The sequence below is a fragment of the Antedon mediterranea genome, chromosome 1 (assembly GCF_964355755.1).
Source record: "Antedon mediterranea chromosome 1, ecAntMedi1.1, whole genome shotgun sequence".
Classification (NCBI taxonomy): Eukaryota; Metazoa; Echinodermata; class Crinoidea; order Comatulida; family Antedonidae; genus Antedon; species Antedon mediterranea.
In genome coordinates, this window is record NC_092670.1 from 32,038,923 (window position 1) to 32,063,201 (window position 24,279).

Genomic DNA, 24,279 nt, shown 5'->3' on the forward strand with positions numbered 1-24,279 from the left:
ATTAACAGAATTTAACAAAACATTAGACAACGCCCTCAAACAGCATTGATTATTTTTAGTCTTTGTAAACAGACCACCAGGGGAAAAAATGTAAACAAAAAACAGGTTGCAAGAGTTAATTTAATAATTAAGATGTCGATAATGGGTACGTCGTAACGTGATTCATACCGATGGTATTACTAAATGTATTATTGTTGTTTGTTTACCTTTACAATATTTATATACATAGTTAACGGTAACTAGGCCAGGCCTAAAGAGACTAGGCTAGCGCTAGGGCAGCAGACGGGGAGTGAGACACCTCCCAGCAGCGAGATTTTGTTTTGACGGCGGAAGCAAAGCAAGGTTATTGAACTTGTAGAGGAATGAATCTCCACGTTTCATACTACTACTACTACTACTACTACTACTCGCCAATTAATTACTGTAATGCAACAACAGTTCTACTAGGCCTAGTAGTACTGAACTTTTAAAACACAATCGTATGCGTAGCTCACTGAGACATAATATTCCTAACCATGTTGTTACTGTCTGTATAACAAAAGTGGATCTTTTCTCAGACTTTATTTTAAAACGAAACAATTTCTTAGCAAACAGGTAAAATAAAATATGGTTCTATATGCAATGATATCCAGACTGAGTGATGGTCTGCCACTCTCTGCAACAACTGATCATGAACCAAACAGGAGTGTTTTAGAGAGCAAAAAATTTGCAAAAATTCTGTCTAAAAGAGCTTCACAATATCCAGACAGATGCTCCCTCTTTACGGGAAGCCACTGGTTGCAGTAAGTGCAAATCATTTCATTCAATAATCAAAATAATGTTACATGTACTTTGTCAAATAAAGGCATATTGCAAACCTTTTATTACCTACAATATTACCATAATGCAATATTAATTAACCTTAATTTTCTATTGAGTTTCACTCAAAGGGCGACTTCCATTGAAATATTATTAATTGACGTATTCGATTATTGGGACTTTAACTTTGAGTATTGTTTTTCTTGAAGAAACGTTAATTTACTACACTATAAGGTTTTTCGTACTAAACTCCACACTCAAAATACTAAATATTTTAATACTCGTCCCAATCAAGATGATAGTGAGTGAATTGGGATCCAGTCAAGTCACCCCCAACACAAGTCGCCCATTGGCGGCTATCATTCATGTTGAGGTCGATAGAATCCCTTATCTTTAGACTTTTGCGTCAATGAATTCCCAAAAAAACATCATCAGCTATGATTAGTTGGTGGTATAACTTATTCATTTATACCTCCATATTATAAATATTGAATGTGAACAATCAAACGTTATCAATTAACCAGCTTCCAGTATAAGCCATCTGCTTTACTTTGGATACAAAATACTCTACTCTGTAAAACATTTACATGTTTTTTTAAGTGTAATATCTCTGCTAAAAATGTAAATAATATTAAAACTCAAAAACAGAAAAACAACGTAATTTACAATATTACACTCCACACCTACCGGCCTGCTATTTTGTTTGTTTTTGTTTTATGTTGCAGTAGAACCCCTCTTAAAACTCTGTCAACACTATCAAACTTGATGATGTCATATCACTACCATATTTGGCCATATCACTACCATATTTGGCCATATCACTACCATATTTTGACACATAAGTTTGTACTTTTGATTCAACAGTTTCATATCAGCTCTCGGTGTCTGCTTTACCACAATGTGTGAAGAGAGTTATCCTACGGTGCTTGCATTTTGTTTTCTCAAAGAGTTACAAAATGAGTTCATTACAACTTATGACGGAAAGAGAGTTGCGAATGCCCTTCGACCTTATGCATTAATTGAGTTTGGTAAGAATTGAACTTTCTTTAATCTAAAAATGCTACTTTATAGGAATTGATGAATATATAGTGAAATGGAGTAATGAATCACATTACCAACCAATTAAGACATTCAACAAGACAAAAAAGGAATTAGGAGAATCATTTTTTGTTAGACATCTAACAACACATCTAAGAAGATGCTTGTCTTTTTTAGGATATGTGGGTCACATATTAACTAAATGTTCTATTGCACTCTTCATTTATATCATCGAGAGTACATTATGCAAGTACTGCGATTGTCTTGGGCGTTCATTTTTTAAATTAGTGAGTAACCATACAATGCGATAAGAGCCTAGGCTGATGTAACTTATAACATTCAATCTACCCGTAGTATTTGCAGTCTATAATTGTTCTACTCCATGAAAAAAAATTGGAGCGTTGATTGCCTAATTGTACAAACAAGAGTGTTGTCAATAATATTTAAATGAACTGTTGAATTTGCAGATAATTTTATACAGAAGACAAAAACAAGGTTTAACAACACACGAACATTATCTGCCAAGATTAATCTGACGGAGATGAACCTAGAGGTCAAACTAAGACCACCGTTTCAACTGACCCTAGATGATCTCGGGTTTCACAATCTCAAAAGTAGTAATGGATTTGCACCACAAGAAAACAATTTTCCAGTCGATTCATACAAACCAAATCAAGGTAGTGTATTCTGGGAAATCAAAACTATCGCGAACAACAATGTCAATTAGTTTAACATTCATTGATGAATGATGTTTCTATACGTTTTGATCCAAAAAAATGTTTTGTGAATCGCTTAGAAGCATGAGCAATAAAGTGCTATGTAAGAACGAATATTATTTTACAGTACTCGTCCAAAAAGATGTACTGGGTGCCAACGAAGCAGCTATGGATTATGGTGTCTCTGCTCTAACCTCTTAGCTATTGACTTCCTCATTATTGAATTTCAATTAGTTCAGACAAATACATTTATGTTAATCATTTCAGGCCATAACAAACAGCTTATGAAGTTGGAGTGGACTGGAATGCTGTGTATATTCTTAAGTTTATTCTGTGCTCTGATCAACTTTGCACGGCTTGTCGCTTTAATCAACTATTTACCAACAATGCTAGATGTATGTATGCTTTTTTTTTTGCTACAGGACATGTTAATTTTTTACCGCTTCAATATATTCACATTTTAGGAGTCATAAAGTGTGGGGAGGGGGAGGGCATGTGATCTGGGCCCATTTCCTACTGCGCTGTTGATTTAGGCCATAGAAACAAATCAATAAAGCCAATCTACCGCTGGCAGCAAGTAATACTATTTTTTATTTTTGTGTTACCATGAATTATCAGATTTCAACACTGGAATGTGCTAATGATGTCATGCTTCATTTGTTCCTTAAAGGTCAATTATCTGTAAACTGATTATCATTGTCAATTATAATTGACCTTGGAACAAATTTAAGAAAAAGAATTGGTCATCCAAAATGATCAAAAGAAAAATAATTGTGACTTATAAATCTATTATATATTTCAATACAAAATGTTCATGTTTTATTTTTTTATTTAATTGATATTGAACAGGGTGAGTTCCATGATGGTTCTAAATATGGATCTCTCTTTTTGTTTTTACATTTTATATTCAATTCATTTATTTTCTTCCTTTAAGATTATTGAAACAATAATAGAAAAATAAAATAAATATATATACTGTACAGAAGGTAGAGATAATAAAAAGGAAGGAGGCAGTGGCCATATATTCACCATTCACACTTAGGCTGAGGGAAACACCCTTAAAATTAAACAAATCTAAATGAATACAATTTAAGGGAAATACTTAAATATTTATTGAGTTAAGTGAACTACAGTACTTATTATTTAAGGGAAATATCTCACTTAGGTGTGATTGGTGAATACAGCCTCTGGATACCAGAGTCGGGTCTGCATGAGATACAGGGAATGACAATTGACAATAAAAAGAGAGTTTTAAATCTCCTGATAAAAACTACATCAAAAATATAGGGGAAATCTAATTCTTTTGTTAAGCACATTGAGGTTTGGCTATAAGCCCCATTTATCTATATATTAATGAAGAAAATTTAAGGTTCATGGTACGCCATGTGTAATGTATGATGTACTGCAAACCTTACTTTCTTCGGCATACAAAAGATTACTCCAGGTGTTTCAAATAATTTAAATCAATGTATGCTAATTAGCAACATTATGCACACAACCATTTTTGTTTCAAACTTTAGGTACAGCTCTCCCACCCTTTTTCCACACCACTAAATGAATAATTTTCTACTGTTTTCCAGGATGATCCCAGAATCATGGCACCGTACATAATGACATTCTGCCTCGCAGCTGTTGCCAACGTCTACCATTCATCACTGTTGATCTGGTTTGTGAGGTGGAGAGGATTCAAGAACATCCTGGCCTTCTTTATTCTCAGCAGTAGCAATATGTACCTGTACGTACACCACATGCGAGAACTTTGGATGATCATTTTTCATATTCTTGTTACAGTCTGTAGCACATTTGAGGTCTACAATCGAAGGGTAAAGGTCAAGCTGTCAGACTATACAGTATGATCATGGAGCATGCTGCATGGTATGATCAATATACTGTAAGAATATTTTTCCGAGTGTTGATAAAATTATTTTCAAAGTTCAAATTCGATAATACAAAAAATTGTACATATATTTAAGTGCTCAAATTGCATGATGCTAATATATTATGGTAGTAAGAACTGCTTTACAGCAGTGTAGTCACTGTAAATTTTCTTGTTAGTTTTCCCTTAATAATTTTCAATTGTATATAATGTTCAGAATATCAATGTAGGCGGATTGGAATTTCTCTTTGCCTATATCAAATTTATATACTGAATTTGTCAGGCACGAGAGAAAATCCAAACAGCCCAGTAATATTATTTTTTAAATAGAATGTACTTATTCTTCTAAAATTGTATTTATTTAACCTAAATACCAAATTGTATATCACATGTGCTAACTGAATATTTCTTTGTTATTCAGTACTGTATACGAACATAAACCAAAGCCCATTTTCTAAATAATAGTAGTAAAAGTAACATGCAACTTCTAAGCCTACAATAGAAATACAGTACAACCTACCCTAAATAGTAGCATAGTGATATTACAGTCAACCATAATATTTCTGATTATGTAGAATGCAATTGCTTATTTCTTTATATGTGGATGTATCATGCTATAAGGCTAATTTTAAAGTCTTCTACCTAGATTAATTTCCCACCCCTAGACTTTCTAGGCAGGTTGCTGAACAACAATGTGTGCTATCACGGACCAAAAAACTGTTAATAAATGAAATTTAAATGTTATTAATATACCCACAAACAATAGCATTAGACAACACAATGCATTAAGATTAAGGTTAAAATGTTGTCATAGCAATCTATATACAGTAGTGTCACTTCTGTATTAAAGTGTGCCGAATATTTATTGTATTTATATCAACTGGTAGATTTAATATTTGTTATCTTTATATTTTACAGATTTTTTAAAATTGTTGAGGTATGTAAACATACTGTACAATTGTAGTTATATTAAGTTAGCGGTACACCATGTACCATGTATGTAGTTCTGAAAAGAACTTTTGAAGTTCTCTCAATATGCATGCGAATCACATTGATTTCCACCAAACCTTCAAACACTACATTGCAGTTTTATTATACAGTACAAGTTGAATGCAGCTGTCACTACAGTGTTATCTATTGTATACCTTAATATATTAAGGTATACAATAGATAACACTGTAGTGACAATGATAAACGCCCTTTTTCATTTTGTCTCACTATGGTAAACTAAATATATCACATTGTGGTTAAAATCACAGTTTTCCATATCAAGTTGTTGTTTTCACGCTGTCTATACATATTTACACAATACTTGGGGACATTTAATTATTTGGGTGCAGGAACTAGATTAGGATTTATGTAAGGTACTTTAAATTATATTATTTCACAGAGGGATGTATTTACAGTACATCCATAAGCATGGTATAACATTCAACATAGGTAAAAAGGTTATATTTTGGTAATAAAATTGTTAAAACACAACATAACTAGTCTGATTTTCTTGAATTAATTATATTCCAGGCAGAAAATCTTGGAATTGCTATTGTGTCCTAACAATGCATTGCAAGTTTTAGCAACACTTAATCACACTCATTCGAAATATACAAATGAGTGTGAAAAAGCTCAGATGTACCCATACTGTACTGAGTCTCCATATATGGCATTACTGTATGTGACCAGTATCATAGGCACATTCTGTAGAAGTGTCACATATGTATAATATGTGGCACCTGTAAGTTTAGACTTTGCCTACAGAGAACCACCTACCCATTAGTGATTGGTTACTACAATTGTATTGAAATGCAACGTTACGTGTTCTACAGGCTAGTTTCCATTCGAAAAGAAACAAACCATAAATTACGTACAAATGTAAATATATGAGCTGCTGTTAGTAACACAGAGGGAGTGTGTACACGATAATTGCATGCATAAACCACTGCCATGTTCGCTTGTGTGCAGATGACCAGACAAAATTTTAATTTTTCAAATGTCTTTAAGTTATCGTTTAAAAGTATAAGTAGAGAATACATCTTTACTGTCTTTTGAAATAACTTCAATTAAGATCTGAACAGTGGCGTGTGGCGCAGTGTGTTGGACATTGGACTACTGATTGTGGTTCAAATCCAACTCTTGTTGCATTGCGTGTATCCTTAGGCAAATACACCCAGGTGTATAAAATGGGTACCGGTTATATCAAGACAACTTTGGGCTGATTACTAGCTGCATTATTATATGGGAGTATGTTTCCATAAGTGTTTGATTCAAAAAATGACCAGGGTAATAATGTGCAGCGCATTCAGAGCTTGCTAATATGCGCTACATAAGAATGAACTATTATTATTATTATTAAATGATTAATATATTTGATATATAACCCGATTTACAAGCCGGAGTACGACACATTTGATTATCCTTTACAGGAAAGAACAAGTTTATTGTAGCATACTATGATTCAAGCCTGTAGCCAAGGATGGGGAAGGAAACAAGGGTTTGAACTTTTCTTGAAGTTCCCTTTTAAAAATAAATATTCGCAGGCTAGCTCATGATGATTTTTGCCTTCTTTTGTGGAAAAACAAACCCCCTGTAACATCCTGGCTACCAGCTTAAAATTCACCATTTTTCCATATACTTTGTAATGCATGATAAATTCAAATGCTGGTGATAATTCACGTTTCTATCACACTATCCTATCACTTGTATATTAAAATTAAAAGAAAATGATCAACAAAATTGGAAAACAAATGTTTTAATTGCTAAAATATCTTGCAATTTTAAAAAGCAAAGCATAACTAATCTAATAAATCATGATATGGGTAATAAAAATTAGAACAATAACATTAGAAGAACATTTTTCATGTAAGCAACATTTTTGATTGGTTTATTAAAGACGTTGGGGGTGCTAAAATAACCAGACATTTTCTGGACCAATTTCCATTTATATTTTTTAGGTAACTCTGTGTTGCCGTCAAATAGTGAGGAAAACATCCCATTTGCATACTATTTGTAAGGGGCATGTCTACCTGGTTCTGGCGCGTGTATTGGGTTCTAGTCGTGTCTACCTATTTTATTTTATTTTATTCATTTCGGCAATAAACATAAAATAATAATTACAAAAAAAAACATAAAAATATATATATATATATATGAAAAACAAGACACGAGGCCGAGGAAAGACAAAAGCATTAAACAAACGCTGTCACCGGTAAGGTGTGTCTCTCCAACTTGGTTCTTGGTGTGTCTACCAGGTTCTGTGCATGTATATAAGAAACAATCGGGGTAAGATTTGGATATCAGCTTGTGTAATATAACACTGAATTACAATTTTTTTTTGTATTTTTTTTGTTGTAAAATCATTTTTACCTGACAATGGAAAAAGCCACAGTCCTTAACAAACAAGATCAACTTAAAAAATACATGGATCAGTAGAACATATATAAAAATTAAAATGTATACCATCAAATTTGTTCACATCTTACTTAATATTATTACCAAACTAATCATAACAGTTAACACTAATTTTCAATTCTTCTCAATCTGTTTAGTGCCATTTTTTCCTAGCACCAACAGAAAACTGAACATGCAGTAGGTAGAAATGAGCATAAGATATCATAATCCTATCCTAACAAAAAAAATGTTAAATATAAACATTTGCCAACATGTCATGATTTTCAAAAGTAATCTCGACACAGTCAAGAGAAAAAGCAATTCTGGGCTTTTCAAAAAGTATCTAAGCAAAACATTTTTATTTACAGTATATAACTCATGTTAGGATGAATCATGGTAGCCAAGTAGATACTAGACTATCGTGCAGAAAGTTTGTGTCATCTTTCATTTTTCTAAGGTATAGCAAATACATTTGCGAATGGTGAGAATCAGAATCAGAATCTGTCATTTCTGTCACATAACTTTGTATAATATAGACATAACTACTGCGCATTGCAAAACACTGTATCTATATGACCAACTGCCGTAATCATTCTATCTGAAATGTTTATTTCAGATGATAGTTCAGAAAATTTTTAATAGCTCCCAAAAAATTAAAAAAATCACAAGCATCATAAACACTGCTTAATAAAGCAAATTATTTACTTTTCCACTGATAAATCTTTTTAAAATCCAATGCCAAGTTTTTCTTATACGATACAACTTATACAAGACAAAAAGTGATTAAAATATTACAGTTATTTTATTCTCTGCGTTACATTTTCTGCATCGTCTTCATCTCTTGCGCTTAGCCAGTGCTAGTGCTAAGGCATGTGAAACCTCATCCGCTATCTGTATAAGCAAACAAAAAACAATATTTAATATATTAGACAATCGTTTGTCTATTTGAATTGATACACAGGTATATTGTTCTTTTTATGTAAAAGAACAATATCTGAAACACTTTTAAGAAATATTTTGAATTCCAGTTTTTATAGACAATCGCTTGTATTTGAATTGACGTATCTTTCTATAATATTACTGTATTGAATAAAGGCACCCCTTTTATAAACTCTTCCTACAGAACATTAGTTGGAATAAACGCCCACCCCCTCAATTAAACATGAGGGGGAGGGGGGGGAGTTTATTTATTTTGTGCATTACGTACACAATTTTGTTTTGTAGATAGATTGTAGTAGAATTCATTCACTGCCATGATCAACAATTTACCAAACATATTTTAACATATTTTTTCTGTATTTTATCACATTTCGACATAATTGTACTTGTTCACTTTTGGGGGTATTTATTTTATTATACATGTTACCATATTACACCCAAAAAAATAAACGCCTCCACCGAATAAACGTCCCCTTCTAAAAAAAACCCACAAGAAGCATTGAATAAATACGGTATAACATTATTCTAGAACAAATTTAAATTTCTGGCGAGCAAACTGCAGTGAATTGCAACTTACCGGGTCTTTTGTAGCGATCCTCTTTCTAGGCTAGAAAAAAAATGAAGCAAAATGAAAATAATGTTAATTAAAATAAAAATATTTTTTTTCATATTTATTCCATGTGTATATGAGTATGAATATTTTACCCAGTTAAAATGGTTCCTACTGACCAAAGTTTAATAATAGCTAAGTCCATAACAGCAATTACCTAGGTATATAACTAAGCCCTTATATGCAATTTTTAAAAAATACAGCTTATTATTTTGGATTCATAAAAATCTTACCGGCTCAAAAGCATCAGGCCCTGGACGATACCGATGACGTGCTATCAAAGATCTCGCATTCAAAGGACGGGCAGGTGGTAGCCTCCCTGGACTGTAATCGCTTGGATATCGGCCTCTCACAGGAGGGCGGTCTCTTTCGTACATATCAAGTGCAGGATCTTTGTACCTATCTTCTATGTACCTGGTTCGAGGACTATCTCGTATTAAATCTTCTGGATAAGAATCTCTCACTGGATAATCCCGATATCTTGATCTGGCATCTATAGGATCCTCATGTATATCCCTTGGATCATCTCGGTATAAACTATGTCGATCTCTGATGCGATCATTCAATAAATCTCGAGGAGGTTCAGGATATCGGGATTCTCTCCAATTTTCCGGATGTTCAGGCAAACTCCTTGGCTTCTCACGCAAGTAAGGATCTATTGGATCTTCATGCATGTTCCTAGGACGGCCACGCTCGTGCAATTCGCTAGGATATTCATGAAAAGCCAGAGGATGGTCACGTAATTCCCTAGGACGGTCACGCAAAACCCTAGGATGGTCATGCAAATCTCTAGGATAGTCACGCAAATCCATAGGATATTCACGCAAATATCTAGGATCACCATGCAAATCTCTAGGTTCACCACGCAAATTTATAGGATGATCAGGCAAATCTGATGGATAATCATCAAAATCTCTTGGATAATCTCTTACATCTCTTGGATAATCTCTTACATCTCTTGGATAATCTCTTACATCAGGTGGATAATCACTCACATCTGGTGGATAATCTCTTAAATCTTGTGGATCTTCCAAATCATGTGATGGATGAAGCAAGTCTTCTTGCTGAAGATAGTCATCTCTAACATAAAGATCACTCTTTGGATTTTGTAGCTGGGGGAGACCTTTCTTAGCGTAATATAACGCTTTTTCTCGTTCATATTCTAGTCTCTCTCTGTAATAATCTCTTTGATCTTTGGGTATGAATTCTTCTGTGAAATGCCCTCTAGGGGGATTAACGTCACCTTGACCTATTTCACTTGCCTCAGGATATGGTAAACTTCTTTGGGGTATGTTTCCCATATTTCCAGAATCCTCACTGAAATAAAAAAAACGAAAATAAACACATCTTTGTTGAGAATTATTTTCATAATTTTTAAACCATAATTTAAATGACTGAAGTAATCATTCTATTAATTTTTATGACATTGCTTTTCTGTCTTGATTCCACACAAATTTAATGAATTCTTTAATATCTCGATTCCTTTGCTTTGATGCTTATTTGAATTCTAACATAAGATTTAGATGTTACGCCGAAAACTCCCTCCCGCCTTAATATGATGAGATGAGTTTGAAGCCATGCTTTGAATTGAACAAGAATTGTTATAAAATGTAAAATGGAAGTTTACAGAGTATAAAAGAAGGCTTTGTTCTACACTACCTTTCAAGATCCATCAGTGCTGGGGGTGGTTTTCTATACATCTGAATACCTGAAATAAGCAAACAGATGTTTTTTGGTAAATTATTTCTACCATACCACAGACAATTGATAAAGTACTTTAGTATTGGTAGCAATATGTGGCCTGGATATTTTAGTATCTGACTATGATTTGCAAAATTGTATTCTTAGGAAATAAACCAGGATTTACAACTTCATGCACAAGTAAAAATCTAGAACTAGAGATGGGCAGGGCACATAATGTTTTTCTCCTATCAGGTTAAGGCAGAATAAACAATCTATAAATAAAATTTCTGCCTTAACCAGATAAGAGATCAATACTGCAGGTAAGACATGTACAAGTGACAACTCATCATGGAATGGACTACAAGAATAGGCACACAAGGCCAAGGAAGAAAAAAATTAAATGGAGAGATAAGATTGTAGCTTTTGCTGGCATATCCTCCATGAGAGCTGCACAGGACAGAAATAATGTATGGGTTCAGCTTGGGGAGGCCTTCGCCATGCAGCAGTCCGAAAATGGCTGAAATGATGATAAAGTCAGGTTTGCCTTACAAAAAGGAAGTAAAGTAAGTTTGAACATTTTGCAATGTTTTTGGTTGTTATGCTACAAAAGTCCTATAGACTACAAAAACTTAATTATATTCTAATACTTTATGACAAAAAATGTGATCATATACGGACATGATGATGTCATATCACTACCATATTTAAGCATATCACTACCATATTTGGGCACATCCAACTTGTTTTGTCAAACTAGTAGATAGTGTAGACAAAGCTTTACACTCCTCAACAAACCACTAATTATCATAATCAATGACAGCTAGAAACTAACCTTGTTGCAACCGATGTTCCTTTGGTACAATTACTCTAATCCTTCCTCGTCCATGGAGCCTTTCCATTTCTCCGACCAATTCAGTAAGATAATTTGATATCAGTTCCTTAGGTTTTTGATCACTTTCTTTGCACATTTTCACAAAGTTCTTGGAAAAATCCTTCTTAGTTTTGGTCTGTAGTGAAATAAAATAATTACTGTACTACTGTATTTTATATTTAGATGAGACCACTTATGTTAGTGATAAGATCCCTTATGTTAGTGATTCTAAACTCTAGCCTACATTTGCAAACAAAAGTTTGATAAAGTATTCTAGTCAGCTTAGTCTACACTAGGAACTTGATATAACTTGAGTTTGAAAGCTAAAGTTTGCTAGTATGGGCTACGCTTGGACACCATCAGTACAGAAAGAATTAGAAACTAGAATGTAATGACATTTTGACGATATATATATAGGTGTTCTTTGTGAATTGTTTTTTTTTAACCATATTTAATGATTTAATACCATCCAGCAAAATTGTTGATCATTTAGGACCCTCAGGTACAGGCAATGAGAGTAAAGCATCTTGCCTAATGATGCAATTAGTATGGTACAGATAACCTCGAATCCATGCCTATCATGCCTAGTCCGATATTATCAATACACCATCACTCTCCGGTATATATACAGCACCCGCCGCTATTTCTAGGCGGTCTCCCATCCAGAACGCGACCGGGCCCAACGTTGCTTAAGTTCGGTGATCTGATGAGAACCGGTGTTTCAACGCAGGATAGCCGTATGTATGAATTAAGATAATGTTACCTGTATTTAATTTTAAAAGCGCAAACACTACATGCACGTACATAATACATGTGTACAGAATAGAATAATAGGACCAATACGTTTTCACTATATTTAGAGGAATGATTTTTTTAAGTAATATTTTGCAGATACCCACATTACTGAGAACACCTGTGAGTAATGAACTGGCAGGTCTGTGCACCTTAAATTGCCGGTAAACAGAAACAGTAAGGTGGGTTCGATGGTCCCCTTTTTTTTTTGTTCTTCTTTTTGTTTTTAGTTTCATGGTTGCATTTCTCATGGTTTTCACAAGCGCCTTGAGCATTTTGTGGATATGTGCGCTCTATAAATCTTATTATTATTATTTATTATTATTATATTCTTATATTGCTGAACTAGTGAATATTTGATTTGAAAGGATATGTTTGTTGTATGCAGGAGAAACAGAACGGTGAAAAGAAAAGTTGGAACCATTCATCGTTCATAGCTTTTACATTTATTTCTAAGTCTCCTGTGTGGGCCATGACATGTAACAACAATAGCTTCATACTTACTAAATAGATAAAACGATGTCTGTTGCCAAGTAAATGTGCTGTCACTGAACCTGATGACACGACTATGGTACATAGCAAACAAACAAATGGTGTATCAGGTACATTCATTCTTCTCTCTATCACATGCTCCATTCCTGGTGGAAAGAACACAAAAAAATTGGTTAAAAATACATCTAGGAAATCAGTCTATACTGTACATTGGCGATATGGTACATTTAGAGATAACTGTTTATCTCCCCAATTCTCATAAATTTCCCGTTGGAAGGAGATTATTTTGCAAAATGGCTGTCAACATGCATTCTGAAAACCTAGACTAGGAGAGGCCTGCACTGCGTTCAGAATGGCTAGCAATGACAATGATTTTATTTTTATGGAATGTCTTGCATACATACCAACCAAAGGTTGTTTACATTCATCTATGGAATATTGGATAGAACACGGCAAATCTGTTTCTACATCTTTTGTAGTAATATCCGCTATCCATTCTTTGTCTAAAAGAGAAGAAAAAAATGAACCAAATTTAAAAAGGGTCAAATGTTATATTGTAAACATTTATCAGTATTAAAATTGGATTAACTTAACTTAATTTTTAACACACAGATGTTTCTGTCTCTTTAGTATGATATAACTTTGGATAACAGTTAGTAATGATCGAGTTAACATAAGGAATGAAACCAAAAAGATATACAGTAATTACCATACAGTATAACAATACAATGAGGAGCTTTCAATTTGTGAAGACAAACAACCTAGACATTAGCTAGGTCATGTATTTGAAGATAAAAGAACCTTCAAATACAGAGCAACAAAAGAATGGAATCTTTTACCAACTGAAACTAGAACAAAAGTAATTGTACGCATGCAGGGAAGTTCAGGACATGCTTCCATACTCTTTTCAAATGACCGATGACACATGAATGCTTTTGTTGTCGGTAGTCACAAATCAAAAGCTCCTGTTAACCCTACCATTTGAAGACACCTAAGTTTACTTACAGTGAAGTTTGGTGTCACAACCAAACATTTAAGAATGTAACTCTCAGTGGGTTTCTGCTAAACGCCAGTAAAGCTAAAACCTATCCCGTTTTAATTTTCATTTTCATAAGGAAACCATTGTTTTTACAAAATTGACGCATTAAAATGATTCAAAAGAGCAACACATTAATAATTTCTTCCATAAATTTTGCTGTTGGTTATATGGCGTACAGCAGCGCTTAATTACATAGTAGGGAGCTTTCGCAGGAGCAGGTAAATGTTAACTTTAACAGCGAACAGTTAACGTACTTGTTTTGTTTTGATTTTACGCTTCAACCGGATGTGCAGAATGCATGTGTCGCACACACAACTTTTTCAATGCGAAAGTCAGGGTAAGTCCCTGACGAAGGTACGGTAATAAATGCAAACATTACTTTGTTTTGTTTAACTATTTTGTCTCGTAACCTGCGCAAACATACGCCGCTTGTATTTCAAAGAAAACGGAATACCTTGGGCCTAGTACTAGGCCTAGCTATTAGCATGTTTAATCATGCATATTTGGTGATAAAATATATTGCGATGAACAATTCTTATTACTGTATTTGGCTTAATTAAAAACGTAACTTTTTTTTTCTTAATTATTTTGGAGAAATTGAATGATTCTTCCATTTTTTGATACCCTTCGTATAACGTTCGACGCACGTACCTAAAGTTTAAGCGCGCTAGCAATCAGAAAAATGTTTATAACATATTTTTACGCAACTTTTTTATTGCGACCGTCACAGTGAAGGTACATCTGGTACGCTAATAAACACAAACATTAATACTTTGTATTGTTTAACTATTAAAGTAGGCATGCGCACACCCCACCCTGCTACTACTTCAGTAGCAATCCGCAAACGGACGTCGCTGGCTGAATTTCCTGCAAAATATAGGATGCGAACATTTTTTAAATGCTGCAGGGTGGCTAAGAGATTTTTAAAAATAACGATATTCTAGCGTTGTTAGCGCTTTATTAAAAAAAAATTGATGAAAATGTTTGTTGTGCAGATTTTTTTTATCGCAATGTAATGAAAATCTTTTGTGAACTGTGACAACGCAACACAACAGTGTCATGTATCGTGTACGTTATAAAGGGGAAACTCCGGGCTGCTGCGCTGAATTGTTTCGGTGGATCAGGTAAATTTTTACCCTCCAAAAAATACAATGCAATGTCCATGGACCTACATGTCCATATTCCTAAAATTGTCTTACCCAGCTCCAACCATGGATGGGGCCGAGGTGACAGACTCTTTGATTGCCGAAATGTAATTATGCATGTGTGGTGCACTTACAATGTCATTTCCGAAGACCTGAAGTCCATATATTCTTTAAATGTTCAGCCACAACCATAGTGGGGCTGAGGTGTGATGGACTCGCATTACCTTCTTGATGTTAGTCTACCTGGGTAGTTGGGCCGCAGGTTGGATCCGGTGAAATAAAAATGTTGCGCAATGGTGCTTTAAACAACGCATGTTACATTTGAATTTTCTCTAATATTCTACCTTCTAAGTAAATTTTAACCTTACAGTCATGGTGGTAAAATGTTTTATCATGATCTTGTAAACACCAAAGCAGTACTGACGACTATTTGCATTGGCAATTTGCTTACACATCTTGTGACGACACTGGCTGAATTGGGCTTTAAACAACATGAGTTGTTGATATTCTATCTTGTTTTATAGTGTACTGTAACTAAATTTAACCTTACAGGCATCATGGGAAAACCATGATTGGATCATTTACATATGATTTGACAAATCAAATCAAGGATTACAATAAATATAGTAATAAAAAGGAAAATGAAGATTAATTTACAACAAATTTATAGACATCTACCTGCATGTTACTATTGTTCTATCCTCGATCGGGGAGGGGGAGGGGGGAGGGGGAGGGGGGAGGGCAGGCAGTTTCCTGCACATATATTATTTGTAGTTAATAGATTTACTACAGAAATACACATACAACTTCGAGTTCAATAGAAACATGCAGTTTGAGTCAACTATTGCTTGGGATGTAAAAGATAAATCAATATAGTATAGTACTTTGTACACACTAAAGAAATACTGTAGTTTATATACAGTACATTTTTTAGAGCATTTTCTTTGGTAAAATTTGTCTGTTTCTAAAAAAATATCCTTAGAAACCAGATAAATTTATTTCTACATACTGTACAGTAGTAGAAAATAGTTTACTGCAGTAATGCATATCTAAATATAGATGTGCAATTATGTATACTGCAGTAAAATATCATAGTACCGTATTAATAACATACTGACAGTAAACAATGTAGTTACTGCAGTAAAATACATATTCTTTGGTAATAAATCCATATAGGATTTAACAGGTCATTCTAGATATCACCAGACCCGATTCATTTTTTAAAATATTTGTTGTAATAATGCATACAGATAAAAAATTGTACTGTAGTAAATGCAGGACTTGAGTCAAAATGGAAGAGACTAACATTAGCACGTACTGCTAATGACACATCCAATAATGTAACTACTTTCTATCCGCACGGTTGATCATGCACATTCTACTGTGAGACTATACACATGGTACAGAGGTACTATATGCATGATTAACCATGCAGATAGAAAACAATGTGATAAATTCTTGTCCCAATGTGTCGATAGTCTTCATACCGATAGCAAATACTAAATGCCACGTAGAGTTCACTATGCCGATAGAAAAATATTACATTACTTGCACAGTTCACTGTGCAAATAGCCTTATACGCATAAACTGCAGTAAAACAATGTACTGCAGATGATCAATATTATTTCGCGAAAATATGCTGCAAAAAAATGCATTTTTGTTTGCCATGACGCATTTTTAAAGCCTAGACTACACTAAGAAACTTCAGTTGGCAAATGCAGAGTTTAGCCCAACAAAGAAGAGTTTCTAAATTTTGTGGACCACTTGATCAACTCCAGCAAACTGTAGGAAACTTGTTTAAGGATCATTTACACTAGGAGTATAATGATAATAGATGAACATGCATTTTTCTTACAGAAAACAAACAAGTTTTCATTCTATAACTATTATAGAATAACCATTTTGTCTTTCAAATCAAATCAAATGACTTCATAATCAATAGAATTGTTGTATCTTCGCGATATAATTGCTCCTACTGATCATGACGTAGTTTGATAATAAAAAAAACGCTTATTTTATAGTCTTAGAAAGAAATACTTTTATCTCTTTTGTTTTCTGTAAGAAAAAAGCATGTTTATCTAGGTATCATCATTATTGTCCTAGTGTAAATGGGCCTTTAGGTTGTGCATCTTCTTGACAAACATTAGCAAACAAAAGTTTGGTAGTGTAGACTAGGTTTAAGGCATGCTCCTTGCTAGTTTCGCAACATTAATTCCTGACATGGGTTTTTAGCTTCATGACAGGTTTAACCCAGTAACTTCCTAGGGTTCAATCCTGACCTAGGGCCAGGGTTGTAATGCACGACTATTTCAACTCTACTTCCTAAGCCTCAATTAAGACTTGCTCGCAGTCGCAGTAAAAATGATTTACAATTCACACGCGTATGTTACATATTCTTTGGTACCGGTGTAAGTTTTAAAGCCTCTGATTGGATATAAACACAATACATAAGTATTGCTCATAAACACAATGCACAAAAATATCAAAATACCTACAGTAAAATACTGTATAAAATTCTATGGGATTTTTTTTTTTTTCATTTCTGTTGGGGGATTCATTTATTTTTTTGTAGAAATTATTTATATTTAAAAAAAACATTTAGTTAACACTTACTCAAACCTAGCTTTTTATAACCTATATTTTAAAATATAACACACCTACATTTATCTCTGCCATTTGATTGGATGATACATAAGAGCTGTGCATAAATTTTAAGCAACACAAGACATTTGCTTGTTAGGCAATCATCCTATAGTGTTAGCAATCAATAACTGCTCTACTCCGTGAGCTATAATTTGTAATGTTTATAGCCTTTGATATTCACAGTAGATGTGTTATAAAATATAAAACAATTAACAAATATTTGATATTTGTGAATATAGGTAATATTTTCATTTGTTGAAAGATGTACTGGTCTATCCAACTAGACTCCACCATTTTTCAACTCAAGAAAATACTATCCGACATCACACTCATAAACATTTATTTTTGTTATACTAATCTTAATATTAAAATATTCTGAGGGCAGACAGATACTCTGGAATGGAACAATGCATCTTCTGAATATTTGGAAACAATGTCAATGTCTTGGTTGAGTGTGATTTGTAAAAACAACGATCTTCTCCAAACCAGTACTTACTTTTCTGATAGTGTTCTAGTTTCTGCAAAAAAGAAAACCAAATTCACAAATTATAAATATCAAAATAATAAAATATTTCTTTTTCTTGCTCTTTTATCAACAACAAAATTGTTAAAATAACATTAGAGACTGTTTTTTTTTTTTCATATATTAGTTCACTACACTATCACTTACTACATTTGGTTCTTACATTACATACAAATATGAAAGTAATAATTTATTTAGTGACGTAGTGATGTCCTGGGTCGCATGACCGTGCAGTTAGGTTCAAATCCATGTGTTGTCCTCTTAGAAGTGTCCATTGTTGCTAGGCACACTGTCACTTAGTATTAAATGGCTTATTTAAACAGCATTATCCTCACATAAAATGCGGGTGAAAAAATGAATTGTGCATGCTTACCAGTTCACAACGATGTGCAAAAAAGTGGTTAGCATTGATAGTGTGAACAAGTTCTACTACTACTAATGTTATAAATATTTTTTTTTAAAGAAAATAAAATAAAGACAGTAATATACATTGTTAACAACTAACAAGTTATTAACAACATTACAGTATCTCAGCTTTCTGACAAAAATCAGCATCCTCCAACTGTGCCTATGGAACTGGAGTATTTGTCTAAACCTCTGTCTACACTATCAAACTTTATGTGACAAAAAATGTGATGTGCCTATACATGGACATGATGACATCATATCACTACCCTATTTAGGCTCATCACATTTTTTCTGTAAAACTAGTTTGATAGTGTATATAGTGAACAAAAAATGGAACTTCTGTCGACCAGTTCCTAAAAATGAGAAATCTTTCTATACTCTGCATCTTGCCAATATGACTTACTGTACTATAAAGGCCAGTTGAAATAAAAATGCTCTATTGCCACCAAGCAACCTGTGCCATAAACAGAACATAGTTATTTCAATGTTCTGCCGCCAGTTCCAGTTAGTGTAGCGTCTCTGACGATGGAAACGCTGTATGTACTTTTAAGCGACTAAACACGAATGAATACCGGATTATTAAAGGATGGACATTTCCGATTGTGCCTTCTACTTTACGATCTGTGGCCACACAACAGACTGTATCATACTGTAACCATATAATACAGTGGCTAGAAAGCTTATAATGCCAACGTATAAAATTGAATCCGTTTTGTTTTGCAGCGCCATACTAAACTAATTCATTGCATGCATTTAAGGAATGCTTCCTCACTCAATTCAGTTTTGGTAGATTCACAATATGGATAGGTCAAAGTTTGTCACAAATAAAAGCTCCTAATATCAAGCTACAGTTAGATGAAGCAATGGTGCCTTAACAATTGTGTTAAAGCAGTTCCTTAAAACTAGTTGAAGAAGGGGTAGCAATAATTACAGAATGAGCAAGTGTAGTGTGCGAAGTGTGTGAAGTAGTACTTCCTTGATTCTGTAGAATGTACCACATATAAAAATAAATACATAGTTTAGGGATTATGTATTGAAAACATTGAAGAAGCTTTCTACAATTTCTGTCATAGAAAGATTTACTTGCATAACATTCACTATGATTTTTTTTCCTGCTATGCAGACAACAAAAACCAAAATACACACACTACAGTAGTGCCTTGGTATCGTATACACAATCAGTGTGTATACTAAATGTAAATTTACAGTTAATGCTATTTATGCTATGTATGGTATATGTATATACATACACTTAGATGGTGTGGTATTGGTAATGGTATACTGTGCACAGTAGCTTAGACAAGATTCAGTGGATATGATCAGGTGTCTACCCAGTCCATGGGGATCGGCCTCAGCTCCTAAAGTAAAGAAACTGAGGCCATGAACTGGCAATCACTCAACTAATTTTAAAATAGGCGTCCTCAGTCATACATTAGTTTTTAACTACCATTAGTTAGATAACTGTTAAATATTGGAAAAAGGTAATTACTCACTGTAGACTCACCCTAGCTCTGTACACATATGATTCTCGGAAACATGAATTGCAATAGTTTTTAACTGATTAAATAACATTTTAAGGCTTGACGAGGTAGTATTAAAGAGTACAGGTATTGAATGACAATTGACATGTGGCCCAGAAGAATATTATTTTAAAAATATACAGTAGTCCTACTGTATTAGTATTATTGCATACATAATTCAATGAATATTGGAAAAATGATACCATACTACCGTTTGATGTTTGTATTGGTATACAGAAATCATTTTTATATAACACCTAAATAAATTCCTGTCATTTGATTGGACGAATGTGGGTCACATGGCGTGCAATAGTACGCACTATTCAACGATCGTTAAATAGTACTTTTTGAAACATTTTTGTGTACGAAAAAAAAACGTCTAGATGTTATATAAAACAAATAATGAATGTTTTGTATTCGTGTAATGGTACAAATAATGGCACTTGGTGAATGATGAAAAGTTATATCAACTCGGCTTTGCCTCGTTGATATAACCTTTCATCATTCACCTCGTGCCATTATTTGTACCATTGCACTCATAAACATTCATTATTTGTATAATATTTCACAAAGTAATACATACTGTACAAGTACTATGATTTTAACAATTTCAATTCATCAACAAAATTGCATACAGCAAGTTAATTAACATCATGGTGGGCTAACTTAATGCAACGCAGACAACTGTGTCTATTTGTTTAAAAATAGGCTAAAGGAGGCTTGGGTATTAAACAATCCATTAAAGTTCACACCGTTTGTACAATATGACATGATATTACTGCGAGCCAGGGCCTATAAGCAATATGCTTCCCTCTATTTCCCTCTATTCATACGACTATGAGGGATTACAAGTAAATAAGCGCTCTGAGCATCTGAAAAAAAAAACCAGATCTCAACTGTAAAGTAATGCAATTTTGTTAAGTTGAGTTTGGTGTTTACTTTTTCTGGTGTGAGGCTAACGCTTTTTGACCCAACCTCAAGCTCTCACACCAGGCACCTAAAATCTTACACTTTTCCACCAATCTCAAACGTTCTTCTAAATTCTGACTGTTATCATGCGCAGCCTAGAACTACAGATCCTAGGCCACAACAAAATAAATATAATTATTAACTTGATAGGAATATGTTAATGAATAAAGGATAATGCTTCAGTCCGGGATACATCGACCCGGCTGAGACGTATCCCTCACATTTAGGCCGAAACAATGCAGGTTGGGGACAGAGGCTTCTGGTACGGGGTCATGATTGGGAAATGTCAAGGCAACAGCAAGCTCAAACCTTATAGTATTGCACCGCTGTGGGTTATGGTAATACTTGAATGAACCCCATCAAGGTTAAGGAATTTGTACTGGGAAGGTTTTAGACTTTTTCAAGTGCGTATGAGGAAGATACTGGCTTCTGAGAGTAATGAGGTATCAAAATGAACGGAATTGTACTGTTTTAAACTACAAAAACTTGAAACCTGCCCTGGGGCAGATATAATTTCTAGCAAGATATATTTGTCTGTATCTGACAAAAATAGTAGTAGTCAGCAGGTCAGTGGTTAAAACATCTTCAAATTTGAACCACCTAATTTATGTTTAAATGTTTGAAATTAATTGCTTTGTTAAAATGTCAAAAATACAAGGTATCCCTCCACACAGATCACGAAAAGGCATGATGCAAAAAAATCAAAATATGAATTAGGAGTAATAATAAATATTTCAATAACACTGTACAGTTGAAATGTACAATATGCGAAAGAAAAATGTTCTGGTTGGAGCTCCACTCCACTTGTTGTTATAACTACATCAGTGTTCTCCCCAGACCTTTGAAGCGTCACAGAACCGTGACGCTTGGGTTCTCTACCGTGACGCTTTACGGTCGGCCGTGACGCTTAAAACCTTATCCGTGACACTTAAAAATATCAACCACAACAATCTAAAAATAGATTAACAGGCAGGTACGGTACTTTCTGCGTAACAAAGTGTTAAAGAACTGAGACTCGCTTTCACCGGCCGCCGAGAGATGTAAACACGTGTTTTGTTACTGCCATGTCTCTCTTTCGATCTCTAGTATTGGCTGTTGTCTAAAATGTGGTAACTTGTATATTGTAAATAAAGTAAATGATTGATTGTATTGTTTTTATTATTATTTTATTACCGTACTGACGCGGGTATAAGCCCACCCCCCTTGAACATGAAATCACGTCAAGTTTGGGGGGTGGGCTTATACCCGAGGATCCAAAAATGCAGATCGTCAAAAACAGCACATGATGTACACTGTGTATTCCACCATGCGAGCGAGCGCCCTCACGTGTACGACGTTGCCTCTCTAATACACGAGGTGTAGAGTGTCAGAAAATTAAGCTTATAGTTCGTGTAATTTATCGTAGAATATCTTATTTTAAACATCAATTGAACAAGAATTTATCAAGCAGAAAAGCAAGTATACAATGTTCGTTAAATAGAAATGTACCAAAGAAATTTAATAAGCTTGTTTATGGCAGCCGATACCAAATAGTGGTTTTCCGTTTTGGCGACTTGTAGCGTCGTGTGTGAAGCGATCTTCGACCGAGATGGAGTGTAATCAAAACAGGACCGCTAGGCCTCATATGGCCTAGCGTATATTAGCCTAGCTTGGTTATGATCAAAGGTAGGTGTATTCGGTGTATGGACGTCGGCAAATACAAAATAATGTATTACGACACACACTGTAGATCTTCGAATTAATGGGTGGGCTTATACCCGAGTGCCTAATTTTTCATGAAAATTAGTCAAAAGTCGGGGGTGGGCTTATACCCGAGTATGGGCTTATACCCGCGTCAGTACGGTATTATTAAAAATAAATATCAATGATATTATTATTTTCAATATCACACTGAATTAATCGACTCTATCGGTGGGATTTACTCTTTCGTCGGTAACATACGCACGTCATCAAATGATGTCTAGGCGCAATTCAATGCTAGCTGCTTTGATCGTATAATACATTCAAAAAGGCTACAATCGTTTTCCTATTTGCTAGTGCGCTACAGTCTTATTTCACTTAACTTAAGGTACAATTGTACATCGGTGCTAGAATGTTTTAGGCCCTACTTCGTGAGAAAGTCGAGTGACAAGGGATGTCACATGGTATTGTGATATCAGTACTGCATACTGTATGTCACATGGTGCTTTCACCGGCCGCCGCCGAGAGATGTAAGCACGTGTTTTGGTTACTGCCATGTCTCTCTTTCGATCTCTAGTATTGGCTGTTGTTTGAATCGTCTAAAATGTGGTAACTTGTATATTGTAAATAAAGTTTTCAGTTAAAACAATGATTGATTGTATTATTTTTCTTGTAAAAATGTTATGGATCTATGGATCGGTGGGATTTACTCTTTCGTCGGTAACATACGCACATCATCAAATGACAAAGGCGCGATTGATTTTCTAGGCGCAATTCAATGCTAGCTGCTTTGATTGTATAATACATTCAAGAAGGCTACGATCGTTTTCCTATTTACTAGTGCGCTATGAAGTCTTATTTCTGGGCAACTAGAGGTGTCTTACTAATGAGTAGGCCTAGTTTTATTTCATCGGGGCTTTCCCCCCAATGTTTGTATTTGAGCGCAAAAAAATGTTTTTTTATCGCATATGTTTACCCGCAGGCGGAAAAAGTAGGCTATGATCGTTTTAATGTTTGCTAACACGCTATGAGGTGTCGTTTCCGGCTAACTACAGTTGCCTACTGATGAGTAGGCATTTTTTTTTTTTCATTTATCGCGTATGTTTACCTGCGGGAAAGTTGGCTACAATCGGCCTGTTTGCTAGCGCGCTAT

The 24,279-nt window shown here is 34.3% G+C and overlaps 2 protein-coding genes across 4 annotated transcripts in view; one reads left to right on the forward strand and one right to left on the reverse strand.

The window, feature by feature from the left end:
• The first annotated feature begins 69 nt into the window (after nt 1-69).
• Nucleotides 70-5,940, forward strand: LOC140063674 (vesicle-trafficking protein SEC22a-like). 3 transcript variants are annotated; one of them, XM_072110127.1, is made up of 6 exons: nt 70-145; nt 588-782; nt 1,663-1,826; nt 2,304-2,513; nt 2,820-2,947; nt 4,133-5,940. In XM_072110127.1, exons 2-6 carry the CDS (start codon nt 607-609, stop codon nt 4,406-4,408), a joined length of 954 nt encoding a protein of 317 aa, XP_071966228.1. In that variant the 5' UTR covers nt 70-145; nt 588-606; the 3' UTR covers nt 4,409-5,940. The 3 variants fall into 3 exon arrangements, with proteins under 3 accessions (XP_071966228.1, XP_071966227.1, XP_071966229.1); XM_072110128.1 differs by having other exon boundaries at nt 89-173; XM_072110126.1 differs by having other exon boundaries at nt 83-782.
• Nucleotides 5,941-6,880: 940 nt separating this feature from the next.
• The window catches only part of LOC140063671 (uncharacterized), a 34,039-nt gene continuing 16,640 nt past the window's right edge, over nt 6,881-24,279 (reverse strand). The window contains exons 6-13 of the mRNA XM_072110122.1: nt 18,523-18,544; nt 13,604-13,702; nt 13,212-13,345; nt 11,877-12,051; nt 11,021-11,069; nt 9,595-10,678; nt 9,329-9,358; nt 6,881-8,703 (exon numbers count right to left, since the gene is read on the reverse strand). Of these exons, the coding sequence (XP_071966223.1) occupies nt 8,647-8,703; nt 9,329-9,358; nt 9,595-10,678; nt 11,021-11,069; nt 11,877-12,051; nt 13,212-13,345; nt 13,604-13,702; nt 18,523-18,544 (1,650 nt within the window). The 3' untranslated portion in view covers nt 6,881-8,646. The remainder of the gene's footprint in view (nt 8,704-9,328; nt 9,359-9,594; nt 10,679-11,020; nt 11,070-11,876; nt 12,052-13,211; nt 13,346-13,603; nt 13,703-18,522; nt 18,545-24,279) is intronic.

Excerpts from the sequence above, each read along its gene's own strand:
- LOC140063674 (XM_072110127.1), top strand. The coding sequence starts at position 607 with ATGGTTCTATATGCAATGATATCCAGACTGAGTGATGGTCTGCCACTC. Across the intron at positions 1,827-2,303 it reads TTATGCATTAATTGAGTTTG|ATAATTTTATACAGAAGACA; the intron begins GTAAGAATTGAA and ends TTGAATTTGCAG. Across the intron at positions 2,514-2,819 it reads TTCATACAAACCAAATCAAG|GCCATAACAAACAGCTTATG; the intron begins GTAGTGTATTCT and ends TAATCATTTCAG.